We start from the raw sequence: 15,089 nt of genomic DNA on the forward strand, positions 1-15,089 counted from the left end.
CGCCCCCCAAAAAGCAGATTTGGGAGAGCTGAGGGGACGCCTCATCTAACATTATTTGCTTCTCTAGCATGTTATATTTATGATAGAAATGGAGCTATCTCTTTGACATAGAATTTGTTTTCTGAGATACTTAATTGTAGGGCCCAAGATTAATTTGATGAAAAGGAGAGGCCCATATAAAAAAATTTAATTTCCTTCAGAAATTGAATTGCATGTTGTCTTATCAAACCTATTTTTCGTTTTTGAATATTATTTCCAAGAGCCCACTCACCACATAATTAATAAAATTAATTGCATTTTAATTAAAGAGCATCAGAGACTTTGAAATGAGAAAAGTTTAACATTGGTTTCAAGGAATCTGACAAAGTAACTTATACACTGAAATACAACATGGAACAAAACCAAGTTAAAATGTTTTTATATTTTCTAGTTTGTTTTTTATGACTTTTATTGGAACAACATTGTACAAAAACAATAGCAAAATGTCCAAATTGAAATGTAAAAGGGGGAGGAATCATGGGATAAAGCTTTTTGAAGAGAACCCACTCCTTCCATTTTGATAGGCAATTTAAAGTTTTTCTTCTTGATGACCATTTTAATCCAATAACATTTTGGGAAAATAATGAGGGGATGATAGGATTTGCACTTTGCACTGTTACATTTCAGAAGTTAGAAGTATAAATACTGATAAATACTTCCAGGCAGGCATTATATATTCGTTCCTGTTTAAAACAACAAATAAAAGGTGAGAAATTTTTGGCTGTTACTCTGAAACCTGTCTCGCAATGTAGACTAGCAAGATATTCTTCTAAAAACTGGAGAAATCAAGTGGTAAGAAATCGACAAATACTGTCTGTAAACTGTAAACTATTGTACTATTGCAAAAAAAATTAGACTTATTGAGTATCAGATTTAATTGATCTGCTATTTTAAAACTATTTGTTAGAACTGTTTTCCCAGTGAAGAAAATAAGATCCTTAAATCTGCATGCAATGCTACCTAGAATTCTTCTGTAAAACTCATGTTCTCAGATACAGTATAGCATCTAGAGCAAAAGTGAAAGATAAATTACTTAGGCAATGTCTACACTGCACTTTCGTTGGTAAAACTTTTGTCACTCAGAGGTACAATAGGAAAACCCTTTTCCTTTTTTTATTTAAAAAAAAAAATGGGGGTGGGGGTGACTTCTGGTTCACTTGCACATATCAGGTCCCCATCTACAACATGAGCTAGGCCGCAATAATAAATATTTCTCCACATATTTAAATTGGATAGATACTGTTAAGACAAGTAGCAATTCAGTATTATACTGGCACTAAAATAATATCAAAGCCTAGTTTATTAATGTTGCTTTTGTCATATTGACTAAATCAGTTCAGCTTTGGTCTGTCTCTTCTAGAAATACTAGCTTATGGTGTCTTTAAGTGAATTTTCTGTTGTAGAAGTTGATTCCTCACTTGCCAAATATTATCTAGGAGGCTTGTTATCATTTAAATCAGCAATTAAATAAATATTAAATATTAAAATACAAAATAAATAAGTAAATATTAAGTTATACTGTGTATGCATGTGTCTTGTATGCTTTTGTCTTGTGGCAAATGTGTTTGTTTTTGTAAGTCTTCAGTATGCCAGGAAAAAAAATTAGTCTGGATTTCTTTATTACCTTTAGATATATTGACTTTGAAGAGCAGAGAATTTTTGAAACATTGTTTTATTTGCTAGGCTAGCAAATGTGAAAAAGATCATGTTGATTATAATCAAATGCAGCGAGGCCTAATTTTCTGCTCTAGCTTTTTGTTTGTTTGTTTGAATTAGTGAAATGTTTTAACAATTCAGTATTACTATTTTTCATTATGATTTTTACTGTTTTGGAGTTGGCTTTAAACATTTTGATATTACTGTGGAACTAAAGTTCCAAATTTTTCTGAGACTGGAGTTTAATTGGTACTGAGTTATAGCGTCAAGGTAATTACCAAGTGAGGGTATTTTCCTTGGGTATGAGTATGTGGGTATTCTGTTAGGGGGTGAAGAGTTAAGACATTCTTTAACATAAAGGACAAAATTCTGCCTTGGGCAGCACAGTGAATGGGAATTGAGAAGGTTTCTGATGTGCTCTTTTATTTTGTTCCCTTGTGCGTCATTTCAGCACAGGTCAAGATTTGGCTTTAAATTACATTTTAAAAATACTTAGACATCATAGCATTTTGCCTACAATATTTTATGTGGTTTTAGAAAAAAGAATTTGGGTACCTGATACAAACTGACTGAGAAAATATCTGGGTTTTAACTTGCTTGTACTATAAGTTAGATCTCAAATGTTTAGACTTAATATACAGTTGCTTTACAAAGTGCTTTACAAACACTTGAGGTGTTTTGCAGAAAAAGAAGATTGATACAGTACTTTGTTGGTAGGACTGAACTTTCACTATTGTATCTTGCCTTGGTAGTATGCTTCCAGAATCACCGAGATGGCTGTATTCCCAGGGGAATACTGCAGAAGCAGAGGATGTGCTTCAATACCTGGCCTGTGGTAATGGAAAAGAAAGGTTGACTATAAAATTGAAACTATGTGCAGGAACAATGAAAAAGAATGACTCAGCATCTGGTGTCCTAAACCTAGTAAAACACCCAGTCCTGCGGTGGCGAACTATCATCTTGATGTATATCTGGTAAGTAGTAAAAAGGAGTGGTGCTGAGATGGCATGAATTAGTCAAAGGTGAGAAACTGAATAAGATTTTCAATTTCTTCCCTTCATTTAATAATAGCATTCTCAGAATAAAATTCTGAGTTTTTCTGTTAGTAATTCTAGGCGTTGGTTTTCTGAAACATTGTACTGGTATTGCATTGTAATACCTTTGATCAAGTTATATTATCTGGAAACTGTTCCAAAGACTAATAGGACATTAGCTGGAGACAACAAAACATTAAAAAAAAATTAAATGCTAATGCAGAAATTAATAATTGTTTCCATCTTACATTCTGACTGAATATATACTAAACATATGAATTGTCAAAATGTAGGTGTAAAAATGAAACGCTGAGCTCAAAATAGACCGGTGTAGATGTAAGCTGGGGCAAAGTGTGGGCACGACATCTCGTCATGAGCTTTCACATGTTGCCCAATCTATTAATTAATTATTGATTAGATTATTGATTAGTTTGTCCAATTAGCATTCTAATACGTTAGAATTGTCAGAATTACTGCCTGTGGGGCACTAAAGTGACAACACTACTTAGGGAAGACCTGTAACTGTGAAAGTTTTATTATTACAATGATTAGTCCAATAAGTAAAACAATCCAAACAAGTAAAGTTATGTAATAGAACACTGTCAGTGCGACTGGCACCATTACAGGTATATACTCACTCTATCCTTGGGGAAAGCTCTAAAAGCTGAGACAGATCCAGTCTCCATATTATCCAATGCAGATAATATGACTCCTCAAGGAGCTACCTCTCACACACCTTTGGCCAAACAACAATTTTGAAGGTGTGGTCAAGGCCCCAAGAAGCCTGCTCCAGTCACAACAACCATCTCCAACAGCCTGCCGGTTTGGTGACCATATAGCCCTTTTCTTTCCATCATGGCTGCTGAATATCTCAGGCAAATGGGTTCTAGAGATCATCGAGGAAGAATACTCCATCCCATTCCTATCTAGCCCACCCAGCCGCCCTCCCTCCCTCCCCTTCTCTTTTCAGGGACCATTCTTACAAACGCATTCCATGAGGAGAAATAAACCACCTTCTGGAACAGGGAGCCATAGAGCTGGTCCCATCCCAGCACAGAGGGAAGGGTTTTTACTCCCATTATTTTCTGATCCAACGGGTAGAGACTGATCCTAGATGTTTGAGACCTATACAGGTTCGACAAACTGCAGTGCTTCAAGATGGTTACTCTCTCCACCATTATCCGAGCACTGGAACAGGGGGACTGGTTCTCAGCCCTTCACCTCCAAGACATGTATTTTCACATCACAATGCACCCTGCCCACAGATGGTTCCTCTGATTCATCATGAGGACTGATCACTATCTATACAAAGTACTGCCCTTCAGACTCTGTACAGCCCCTCATTCTCCAAAGTCCTTGTGGTAGTGGCTGCCTACCTACGCAAAGAGGGAGTCGTAATATTTCCATATTTCGACTGTCTCTTCAAGGCCTCATCCGAAACTGATGCCCTTCACGCTAGCTGAATGACAATGGACCTTTTCTTGAGCCCTGGCCTTCACATAAACTTGGAGAAATCTATGCTAAAATCAGTGCAACAACTGGAGTTTATCAGGGCACAATTGTATGCCATATAACCCAGAGCCTTCCTCCCAGCTCACCGATTTTTCGCTATAGTCAATCTTGTATCCATGGTGAGAACCTATCCCCAGATCTCAGCCAGGACATGTCAGCTACTTAGCCATATGGCAGCTGCCACATTTGTAGTAAAGTATACACAGTTACACATGTGCTATTTTTAGGTGTGGCTACGTACAGTCTATGTTCCTCACAGACACAGCCTTCACAAACTTCTATCCATGCCTATGACGGTCAAAGACTCACTACTCTGGTGGACGCAGCCCAGAAACATCCGTGTTGGGGTTCCTTTCCTTCAACCAGCACCGTCCATGATACTAGCAACCGATGCCACCTTAATCTGTTGGAGAGCGCACCTTCACACTCATACAGTGCAGGGCAGATGGTCCTTAACTGAATTCACTCTACACATCAACCTCCTAGAGTTACAAGAAGTCTGCAATGCCTGCCTATATTTTCTCCCACTGATCACACATTGCACTATCAGAGTCATGACAGACAATAGTGCCTGCATGTTCTACATCAACAGGCAAGGTAGAGCAAGGTCCCATTTGCTATGCTTGGAGGCACTGAAATTATAGAATTGGTGTATCCAGCACGGCATCACCATCTCAGCTGCATACTTCCCTGGACACCAGAACGCCACTGCGGACTCACTGAGCAGGAGATTCTTCCATGATCAAGATGGGAACTAGATACGCGAGCCCTTCAGCACATCTTCAACTGCTGGGAATTCCCCACCATAGATCTATTTGCCAAACCAGAGAATGCCTGCTGTCCTCAATTTTACTTGAGAGTGGGCCTAGGATGTGGATCCCTGGGAGATGCATTCCTCCTTAATTGGGAAGTGCGGTGACTCTGTCTTTCCTCCCTTCTGCCTTCTGTTCAGAGTACTCCACAAGATCCAAGGGGACAGAGCCCAAGTCCTCCTTATTCCTCTTAATAGCCAAAAAATCAACAGATGGGGCCATTTCTAAGCAGCGCCTTTCCAAGTGGATCTTGCAGTGTATACTTCTGTCCTACCAACTACACAATCAACACTCTTCTGGAGCTAGAGCATATTTCACCCACTCTCTCTCCATCTTGATTGCCTTTCTCAACAATGTTCCGATTGCTGACATTTGCAAAGTGGCCACATGGGCATTAGTGGACACTTTTAGCCTTCACTACGCCATTACTCAGGACGCGGCATCAAATACTCTGCTAGGACACACTGTCCTATCATCTGCATTAAATGCCACTCCAAAGCCCCAGCCTTCCATTAGGGGCACTGCTATATAGTCGCTTACAGTTGAGCACCCATAGGGACATCACTCAATGAAGAAAAGGTTACTCACCATGTGCAGTAATACAGGGAGAAAGACACCTCCTTTAGGGAGGAGGGATAGCTCAGTGATTTGAGCATTGGCCTGCTAAACCCAGGATTGTGAGTTCAATCCTTGAGGGGGCCATTTAGGGAGCTGGGGCAAAAATTGGGGATTGGTCCTGCTTTGAGCAGGGAGTTGGACTAGATGACCTCCTGAGGTCCCTTCCAACCTTGATATTCTATGATTTCTATGACACACACAGCCTGGACAAGCGTGGTTTGTGACCTTGAGAGAAGTAGCGTTTCTGGGTTTGGTGCTGGCAAAAGAATTGCTAATCCTAACCCTCACGCCTATCTCCTGTTTTTGGGTTCCTCCTATGTTCGCGGCAAAGAGGACTTTGTACATTCCTTGTAAATAAACAAGATTGCATCTGTGATGCTGAATGATTGAATAGGGCCATTTATGCCATTGATATTGCCATTGTTATACAATTGCAACAAATCTTGTCCAAAGTATGTCATGTGAGGTGTCAGTGGAAAAGTTATGATTTGTAAGTGTGATTATCCTATTTATATGAATGTATCATTTTTTTTAATCTGAAGTCATAAATATTGGCTATGTGCTGGCATCATACATATGTGCTGTATTCCTGGGTAACACCAACCAGATGAGATTTACATCAAGACCAAACAGCTATGTATTGATGACTCATCAATGACACTTAGCTCTCACAATGGGCCATAGAAGAAACTCATTCCGCCCAGATAGCTCTTCCTGTGGATGCCCTAGCCTCCAAGGGGCCAATGGCTATCCCCTGTGAGTCATCAAGCGGTGTAAGGACGTGATATGCTCTTGTGACCCTGGACTCCATCTTGTGTCAGTAACTTTCCACAAACTGGGGTGTGAGCTTTGTTTGAGACAGTAAATTTCCAGGCACATGGCAGAGGATATGAAATACCCCGAGATCTCCATTTTGTTTCTTTCCTGCTCTGATTCTCTAGACTGTGGATTTGCAACAAAAACTTTTGGAAGTTGTGGTAGGAAGAGAGCCTAAGACATAAGCCCTTGTATCAAAGGCCTGGTATGAGGCCTGGGTTGAAGTAGTGGTCAAAGCTTTGCTGCTATAAAGCAAAGTCAGGTTGTGAGCAAGAGACAGGCCTTGCTCACAGCATCTGGTAAGAACAGGGTTGATATTTCAGAAACACACATTACCAAGAAGTTCTAGGTACAGAACACACACGCAAACGGATTCCAGAAAGGTGGTACTAGAACACCTCGATACCAACATTCCCCAAAGATAATAGGAACACGCTGACCCATCTTAAAGATAAGGTCAGGATGACAGCATAATGGATAGAGATGTTTTGATTGAAACAACATGTACAAGGTAATGAGGGTCACCTAAATACATCAGGGGATGACACCTAACCACATCAGAGGGGCAATACGTAACTTATTTGTATCGGTGTATAAAGAGGTATCTCAGAGGGAATGTCTTTGGCTGGCTTAGGGGATAATGGAAAGTCCTGCTGTTAACTGAGCTAGTCCATTGCAACAGGCAATCCCGTGTTAGTGTACCTGTAACCATGGGCGGCATGTGAACTGCCAGCTGGGGGAGCCTAGCCTCCAGCCCCACCCCCTGCCGGAGCCCCGGAGCACCAGGAGGGCAGGCTGAGCTGCCTGAGCCGGGGCCACCGCACAGGGGGAACTGGGGGCGGAGCATGGGCAGGCCAATGCCTGGCTGTTTGGGGAGGCCCAGCCTCCTACAACCTATGATATCTGCCACTATGCCCGTAACCATTGAGTCAGGACATTAGAACTGTGCTTCATTAACAATAAACCTGACCATCTTCCTTCACTATGAACGGGTCTATGCTTATTGAGCTGTTCAGTCAAGTCTGCTGTGCCAACTATCTGCGCAGAACTGGAATAGAGAGAACACACACGCAGCCAAACACTGAACAACAGAAGTTACCAGAGAGACTTTACAAGCCAGCAGTTTATTCCAGTAGTTTACTTTTGTTACTGGTTTGGTATAATCGAATGAAAGAATGACCACCAGTTTGGAGAGAGTCTGTCCTATTTCTCAGCAGTTAGTCCTGAATCTGGCATTCTCAGCTGTGACCCACTGAGGCACAGTGACAGCATCAAAGAAAATACCTGATTTCAATATCAACTTCTAACTGGAACAACCTGCAACACCCTGAATTTGGCAAACTGCTTGTGTCAAAACAGGTAATATATTTAATCCATGAGAGTGAATCTTTGCTCCTACCTGGACAATATACTTTATTATCCTTTTTATATTTGTTACATGAATTTTTCTCATGAGGCTGGACAGTCTGTTCTACTTTCATGGACCTGTCTGATGTATAGCAAACTTAGCTATATATTTAATAGAGTAGAAGTTAACATCTATTCAGTCTATTAAACAGTTTTTAAAAATACTTATGGAATGTCAAATCTCCCCAGGTTGGGTGTGTGTGTGTGTGTGTGTATATAAATATAATATTTATGGTGGTACTTTGGCAAGAAGATCAGGTTTCTTTGTGAATTTAAGTAGAAGCTGTGGTATCTTTTCTTTCTTTGAATGGGATCCATAATGCTGTGTGTGAAATAATTCTCTTTTTGTACTACTAGTACGTATTTAAAGAAATTTTAACTTAAGATCTTAGCTTTAAATGCTTATTACCAAAACTAATCAAACTTTATGGATGTTTTCAGGTATGTCTGCAGCCTTGTATACTATGGCCTAACATTCAATGCCGGTGAATTAGGAGGAAATCTATATCTAAATGTAGCTCTTTATGGCCTTATAGAAGTTCCTGCATTTCCTCTCTGCATGTTTTTTATTGAGAAATCCTGGTAAGAATAGTAACTTTATAGTTTTATGTCTGTATTGTAAGGCTAGAATCATATATATATATAAAATAGGGAAAAGCTTATTTTAGCTTTTTTTTTTTCTAATGGTAAGATACTATGTACTTCTGAAACTGTTTTTCCCTGAAAAGTTCTCTGTAAGCTTGAAAGTTTGTCTCTTTCACCAGCAGAAGTTGGCCCAATAAAAGGTGTTACCTTGTCCTCTTTGTCTTTCTCTTGGGAGGCAGTTAACTGTAGGGCCTCCTGTACTTAAGGCAGAAATGTGTTTAGCATTTTCCACCCCTCTCTTTTTGGTGTCACCTAACTTTATCCTATTAGGTTGAATTTTTCAATGTTTAGTGTCAGCCTAAGTAGGAACTTTTTTTATCTTTGGAAAAATCTGAGTAAAATAATTGTCAGTATGGATAGAATACTCTTTTTATATATCTTATTCTTGAGGAAATTCTGAACCAAAAATTAAAAATTCTGCCCACAATATTTTAAAATTCTGCAAACTTTGTCAATATATAAATATGGAGGCTCCAGCATGGCAGTGAGGAGCACAGGCCACTGGCTGCATAGAGGTGGGAGATCAGCTTGCAGCCCCCTTACTCCTGGGCAGGGACTCAGTGGTGAGGCTGTACCCAACCCTGACACAGTGCAAGGGTTAGGCCTGTCCCAGAAACACCCCAGGCCCTGCCATTCTGTGCTAGTCACAGTAGGTATGGGCAGGCAGGCTCAGCCCAGCAGAATCTAACTGTAGAGGGGCTTAGTATGGAGAGACAAATTTGTTGGGGACATTAATTCTGTACATGCGTAGTGGCGCAGAATTCCCACAGGATTAGAAAGTTTGCACCCAAATAACTAAACAAATTGAAATAGCAAGAACTTTGAACTTAGCTTGTTTTTATCAAGCATTAAAATATGAAGCCAGTTATGAAGAAAAAATGGTTCAGTATTTTTAAAGTCATAATCACTTAGTCCATAATTTTTCATATTTCTCTCTGTTTTTGGAGGCCCTCAGTTACAAAAAATTTTGTCAGTGCCAAAAGCTAAGCATTAGCTCTAGAAATCCAAAGCTATGTAAAACTGCAGTCCCACTACCATTCAAGGAAGTTGGTGTGAAGTCCTGGCCCTATTTACGTCAGTGGCAAACTCCACTGACTTCATTGGGGCCAGGGTTTCACATATAAACTCACTGAGCTTGTAAGATTGCCAGGCTAAAATGATCAAGGACTTCAATTTAAACTGCATAACATACATTCATGGGACATAAGCGGCTTAGTCCCTGTGCAATTTGTTTAAAATATATTCATCTGTATTTGAGAACTTTTTTTTAAATTCATTATTATGAGGGCATAGCGATGTATGTAGTTATAAAAGTTTAAAAGGTATTATCTGTAACAAGCCAGGTAGCCTGAAGTTTGGTATTAGCCTTAATCTACAACGTATTAAGAAATTCTTACATTTTGTTTCAAAAGGGTGAAAAGGATCATTTTAATGCAAATATTCTACATTGATTGTAAAGAATCCAGAATTCTGCTGTTGATAAGAGAAATTTCTAGATATAGCTAATATATTTTACAGTGTAAACTGAGTAACAGGCACGTTCACTATTCTAGAAATATATTTAACTTTTCAGTTGAACTATCAGTGATTTTCTAATTTACTGACTGAGAATCAAATTTATTTGTAATCCTTTGTAAGTAAATATCAATTGTATATAATATAGTACTGCAAATATGACTGTTGGCTGGTGCTTCTCAGTCAGGTCCACTTCACTTTTATTCCAGAGTAAACAGGTGTGGAAATAGCCTTTGTGGAGTCGTATGTATTCTTGTTAAGATTTAAATATAAAATGAATTTTATGCTTTTTACTTTATATTACAACAAAAACTATGTAAAAGAATATTAAGGTTTCATAATCAAGCACTCAGGGGTTAGAAAGGCCAGAATGAAGGTTGCCTATCCAGCCTTAATTCAGTCCCCTTGTGTGTATGCATTAGTATATAATCTCTTAATTACTCGAACATGTATTATATTTTCCACAGGATCCCAGCCTCATTCTTTGTACAGAATGGATTGTACTCACAGAATGAATCAAGGCTGTGTAGTGAATGAGGCTGCTGGTTGTAGGACACCCTCGCTCATTTGTTGCAGAAGTTGACAGTTTTCATGAACAATGAATTCACTAAAACTGTTTTGAAAAAAATGAAACATTTTGCTAGAAAGCAGTCTCTGAGAACACTAATGCGTCGTAATTAAAAAAGTATGTAATTACATAACTGAAACCGCTGTCTGAAACATGGTACAATATGTCTGTAATTATTATTATTACAGCCCTGGGCTTTTCACGGACAAATACAAAAAGGCAAGTTTTCTGTCTTGATGAGATTAGATTTTAACCTTATCTAACCATGTACTCTTTTTCTTCTTAGGTCTGGAAGACGTAAAACTACAACTTTTTTCCTGATATTTGCAGGGTTTACATGTATATTTACCATGTTTTTACCAGAAAATTCTGGTGAGTATGTACTGTTGTCTAAGTAAACTTGAGCTAGTCTATCTACAGATAATTGTTTTACAATTAAACTCAACTAATCTGTTAGGAAATAGTAGGGACCTAGTAAAGACTGTATATTTTGGAGATGTTTTGGTTGCATTAGAACTGGACATGGTACAAACTATTGAATAAAGTTGTGACAAATTGTATTTGCACAATTACAGTAGTTTTTAAAAAATCCTACCAGATTCATTGTAGAATCTTGAGCTATCTACTCATGTACATTTTATTTTACTTAATGTTACAAAATAGTAGTGTTACTATTGAGATACAGTTCAGCTGAGGCTCTCAACCTTTCCAGGCAACTGTACCCCTTTCAGAGTCTGATTTGTCTTGCGTACCCCCAAGTTACATCTCACTTAAAAAATACTTGCTTACAAAATCAGACATAAAAATATAGAAGTGTCACAGCAAGTTATTACTGAAAAATTGCTTAGTTTCTTATTTTACCATATTGTAAAATAAATCAATTGGAATATAAATATTATACTTACATTTCAGTGTATAGAATATAGAGCAATATAAACAAGTCATTGTCTATATGAATTTTTAGTTTGTACTGAATGGAAAGAAATATAAGAATGGAAACTAGAAAGAGATTGTAGTTTTAAGTTCGGCGAACATATGAATATTAGTGCAACACGATTGTGTCCAGTTTGCATAACTGTATTTGGTACATCATTTGCCTAGGAGTTGACCTTGGTATTTGGGTATGTCAATTTGCCTGTCAGTTTGTTACCCAGTGTACTGAAAAAGATATTGGAGTGCCTGAAATCCCTCTTTAAGGCATCCTAGGGATTCCTGTAAGTCTAGCCCAAGGCCAGACCGGAGTACTACAAAGGGTAAATTCTCAAAGTGTAAGCCTGAGCTAGCCACAGCTTTTGAGCTCCAGGACTTGGTGCTAATGCCTCCCATGCTGGTGTAGATCCTTCCCCTGACTAAGACCAGATAGGCAGTTATCATCAAAGTGCTGAACTCAGTTGTAATTAAAACTAAGCCTGCTTCTTTTTCTCGCTGTTGGCAATAGCCATGTTGTTGCTGCATATATCAAGATTGCCAATTTTTTCTTTTGGGACATTCTCCCTGGTTCCTACTGTTTAGGAGTAAGAATCATGGTGGATAGGATCTTTAGAGAAGAAAGAATTACTTATGTGTAAGTCTTGTTCTCTGGAGATAACATTATGAAGGGATTCTCATTCAGCAACCATAACTCCCCTTAGAGTTTGGGGCTAGTCCCTTTTTAAGGTGCCTCAGTGTTTGCACTTAGTTTTTGTGTTTTGGGGGTGGGACTTATTTTGAGTCCTAATTAACCATTTTGAATTGGATGACCATCCTGGGAGTTTCACATCCTGTAAAACCAAAGGAACTGACTGGAATATTCAAAGGGAAGCATTTATATCCAGCATACACCAGCCAGTAGGGGACCTGACTCTCTCTCTGTCCTACTACTGCAAGCCTCAAGTGTCAAAATTCTTTAAGCGCTGAGGTAGTTCTTCCAGGCTTGTGGTAATGACCCAAGGCTTAGGAATAGAAATCCTTTTGGAATTATATCTTCAGAGAAACAGAAGTACAAGTAAGCATTTTTTCCCCTTTTTAATGTAAAACTTTTCTCAATGGGATAGCCTCATGAAATATACATCTCATTTGCATGAGTGCTTGAGGAGGATAAGATATACTATATTACTATAACACACTTCAATACAATGCTAATAGAATGCAAGATCACTCAGTCTGAAATATTAAACTGCATTGAGCATTTGCAGCCTCCATTTATATTATACTGGTGAGCAAATGAAGGATTAAACATTTATTAAAACCATATAACATTGGTGTCAGTTTCAGTGCAACAGGTAGCTTATTCTGCTAATGTGGGGCTGCAGCCCCAATTATCAGCTTTCCATAGACACTGAATTCTAACCACTTTTTAAAATAGACTGATTTAAGAAAAAGTTATATTTATGTTTGGCATGCAGGCGGAAATAACTAGTAACTTCTGCTATTTTATGTGATGGACTGACTTTCATAGAATCATAGAATATCAGGGTTGGAAGGGACCTCAGGAGGTCATCTAGTCCAACCCCCTGCTCAAAGCAGGACCAATCCCCAATTTTTGCCCCAGATCCCCAATGGCCCCCTCAAGGATTGGACTCACAACCCTGGGTTTAGCAGGCCAATGCTCAAACCTCTGAACTATCCCTCCCCCCCATTTCATTTCATTTCAGTCCCTTTCAATCCAAACTAATTTTTTTACTTTTTCTGATGATTTTTTAAAAACAGCATGTAGGTCTGTTCATCCATGTGTCAAAGCAAGAGTAAAAAAAAAAAAAAATCATCTTTAAAGATAGTGCACCAGTACAGAGTAATGATTGCTAAAGCACTGCTGAATTTCATAAAATCTACTCCGTTTGGAGTTTTGATGTTGTGGGTGACTGATAAAGTTACCATGTGCGTGTCAGTTTCTAGCCTGGTCTGAGTAAAGTTGGTTCTTGGGCCCAGAATATTTGTAGTCAGTTAAACCATTCAGCTCCCAGCATCATACAGTCTGATTCAGTTCCCAGCATGAAGTGAGGATTGTTCCCTCTCTAATCTGACCCTGTAGTTATTAGAACAAAGCAATTTTTATTAGCCTCAGTCTGCATTCCTTGAAGTATTTAACAAAAAAATCTTGATTTTTATTATAGTGGATTTAAAATTATAATTAGGTACTAAACACATGCACTGCATGTCCTCATCTATTAGAAACTTGATTTCTAGATAGCTCAGCTTGTTTATCAACCAAAATAGATCCAAATAATTTCACACGTGGAATAAGACAAATTACAGCTTTTCAGCCATTAAAGATGATGTCTATTGGTCAATTTAAAAACTTATTTTTAAAATTAAAACACAATTAGAACTTTCTTATAGTTCCCCCTCCACTCTTTCTTCCCATTCCTTTAGGATTAAGACATTCATTCATAGGAACTTTGAGTTGGAAGATGGGGCAAACTAAGCTATAATTTTATTTGATTTCAAAAATAATTCTAAGAGTTAGGAGCAGCTTCCTCCATTTTCATCTCTTGTAATGGACTCTGGTGAACAAAGATAGGAAGTTCCAACCAGGAGAAAATTATTTTACTCAGATTTGCGTGGTAGTATACAACATGAATGTTCTTTTAACTTGTACAGCTCTTCCACTGATGTCAATGGTCCATTGAAGTTGAAAGTTATTTTGTGTATCTGGGAGGGAAATTTTTTTTAAAAAGCAATTCATATTGAATTAATCATATCCTGGGACGTTTTTCCTAGTGTTTGACCGTGAGTGCCAGTCAGAGTTTTAATCTGTGTAATAGGGACATTGAGAGCTACACTATCCTGCATGGATAGTTCTTCTACAGTAAAATGTAAATATATATTTGGGTTCTTCAAGATGGAAAGTGCCACTGAATGAAACTTTGCCTACTGAAGTAGAAGAGCAAAACCTTAATGTGTATGATGACACTCCATGTGCAACATTTCTGATGCCATTATCATAAAAGCATAGTCATGGTGACCATTCCCATTCCCGGTGCTCCAGCAGCTACTTAATATCAACTTCATTTATGAGCAATCTCTGGTCATCTCTGACCCACACAAAATGGCAAAGATCAACCAACTGGTGATTATACCATAAAAAATAAAAACTGAATGGCAAATATTTGAGCTTGATAAGAAACTTGGAACTTTCTTATTTTCTAATGTCATTTTCACAAAATTCTGCCCAAAATAGTAGCACAAAATTACCCATTTTCAGAAATATTTGAAGAACTTCCCTTTGGATATATTCCTCCAGACAGATTTAAATTCACAAGGCCGCCACTAGATACTTCAGGTGAAGAAATAAAGGAAGAACTGAAAGGTTTCACGTTGACACTTGATGTGAGGTTGCTGGTTGAAAATTAGAATTGCCTCATTGATGGCTACCAACATCCATTCAGGAGAAAATGTGTTTAATACTGTTGATTCTACTTCTGGAAAAAAGGCCATGGAATATTGTGTCAGAGTTGCTAACGATGCCATCCAGGAATGCAAAGGGAA

At 38.4% G+C, this 15,089-nt stretch overlaps 1 protein-coding gene across 4 annotated transcripts in view; it reads left to right on the forward strand.

The window, feature by feature from the left end:
• LOC144268253 (solute carrier family 22 member 15-like) overlaps positions 1–15,089 on the forward strand; it is a 63,575-nt gene that overhangs the window by 28,236 nt on the left and 20,250 nt on the right. For all 4 annotated transcript variants that reach the window (XM_077822921.1, XM_077822920.1, XM_077822923.1 and 1 more), the window contains exons 6-8: positions 2,448–2,669; positions 8,336–8,476; positions 10,909–10,994. In XM_077822921.1, coding sequence (XP_077679047.1) covers positions 2,448–2,669; positions 8,336–8,476; positions 10,909–10,994 — 449 coding nt within the window. The remainder of the gene's footprint in view (positions 1–2,447; positions 2,670–8,335; positions 8,477–10,908; positions 10,995–15,089) is intronic.

Source organism: Eretmochelys imbricata, chromosome 7 (genome assembly GCF_965152235.1).
Source record: "Eretmochelys imbricata isolate rEreImb1 chromosome 7, rEreImb1.hap1, whole genome shotgun sequence".
Lineage (NCBI taxonomy): Eukaryota > Metazoa > Chordata > Testudines > Cheloniidae > Eretmochelys > Eretmochelys imbricata.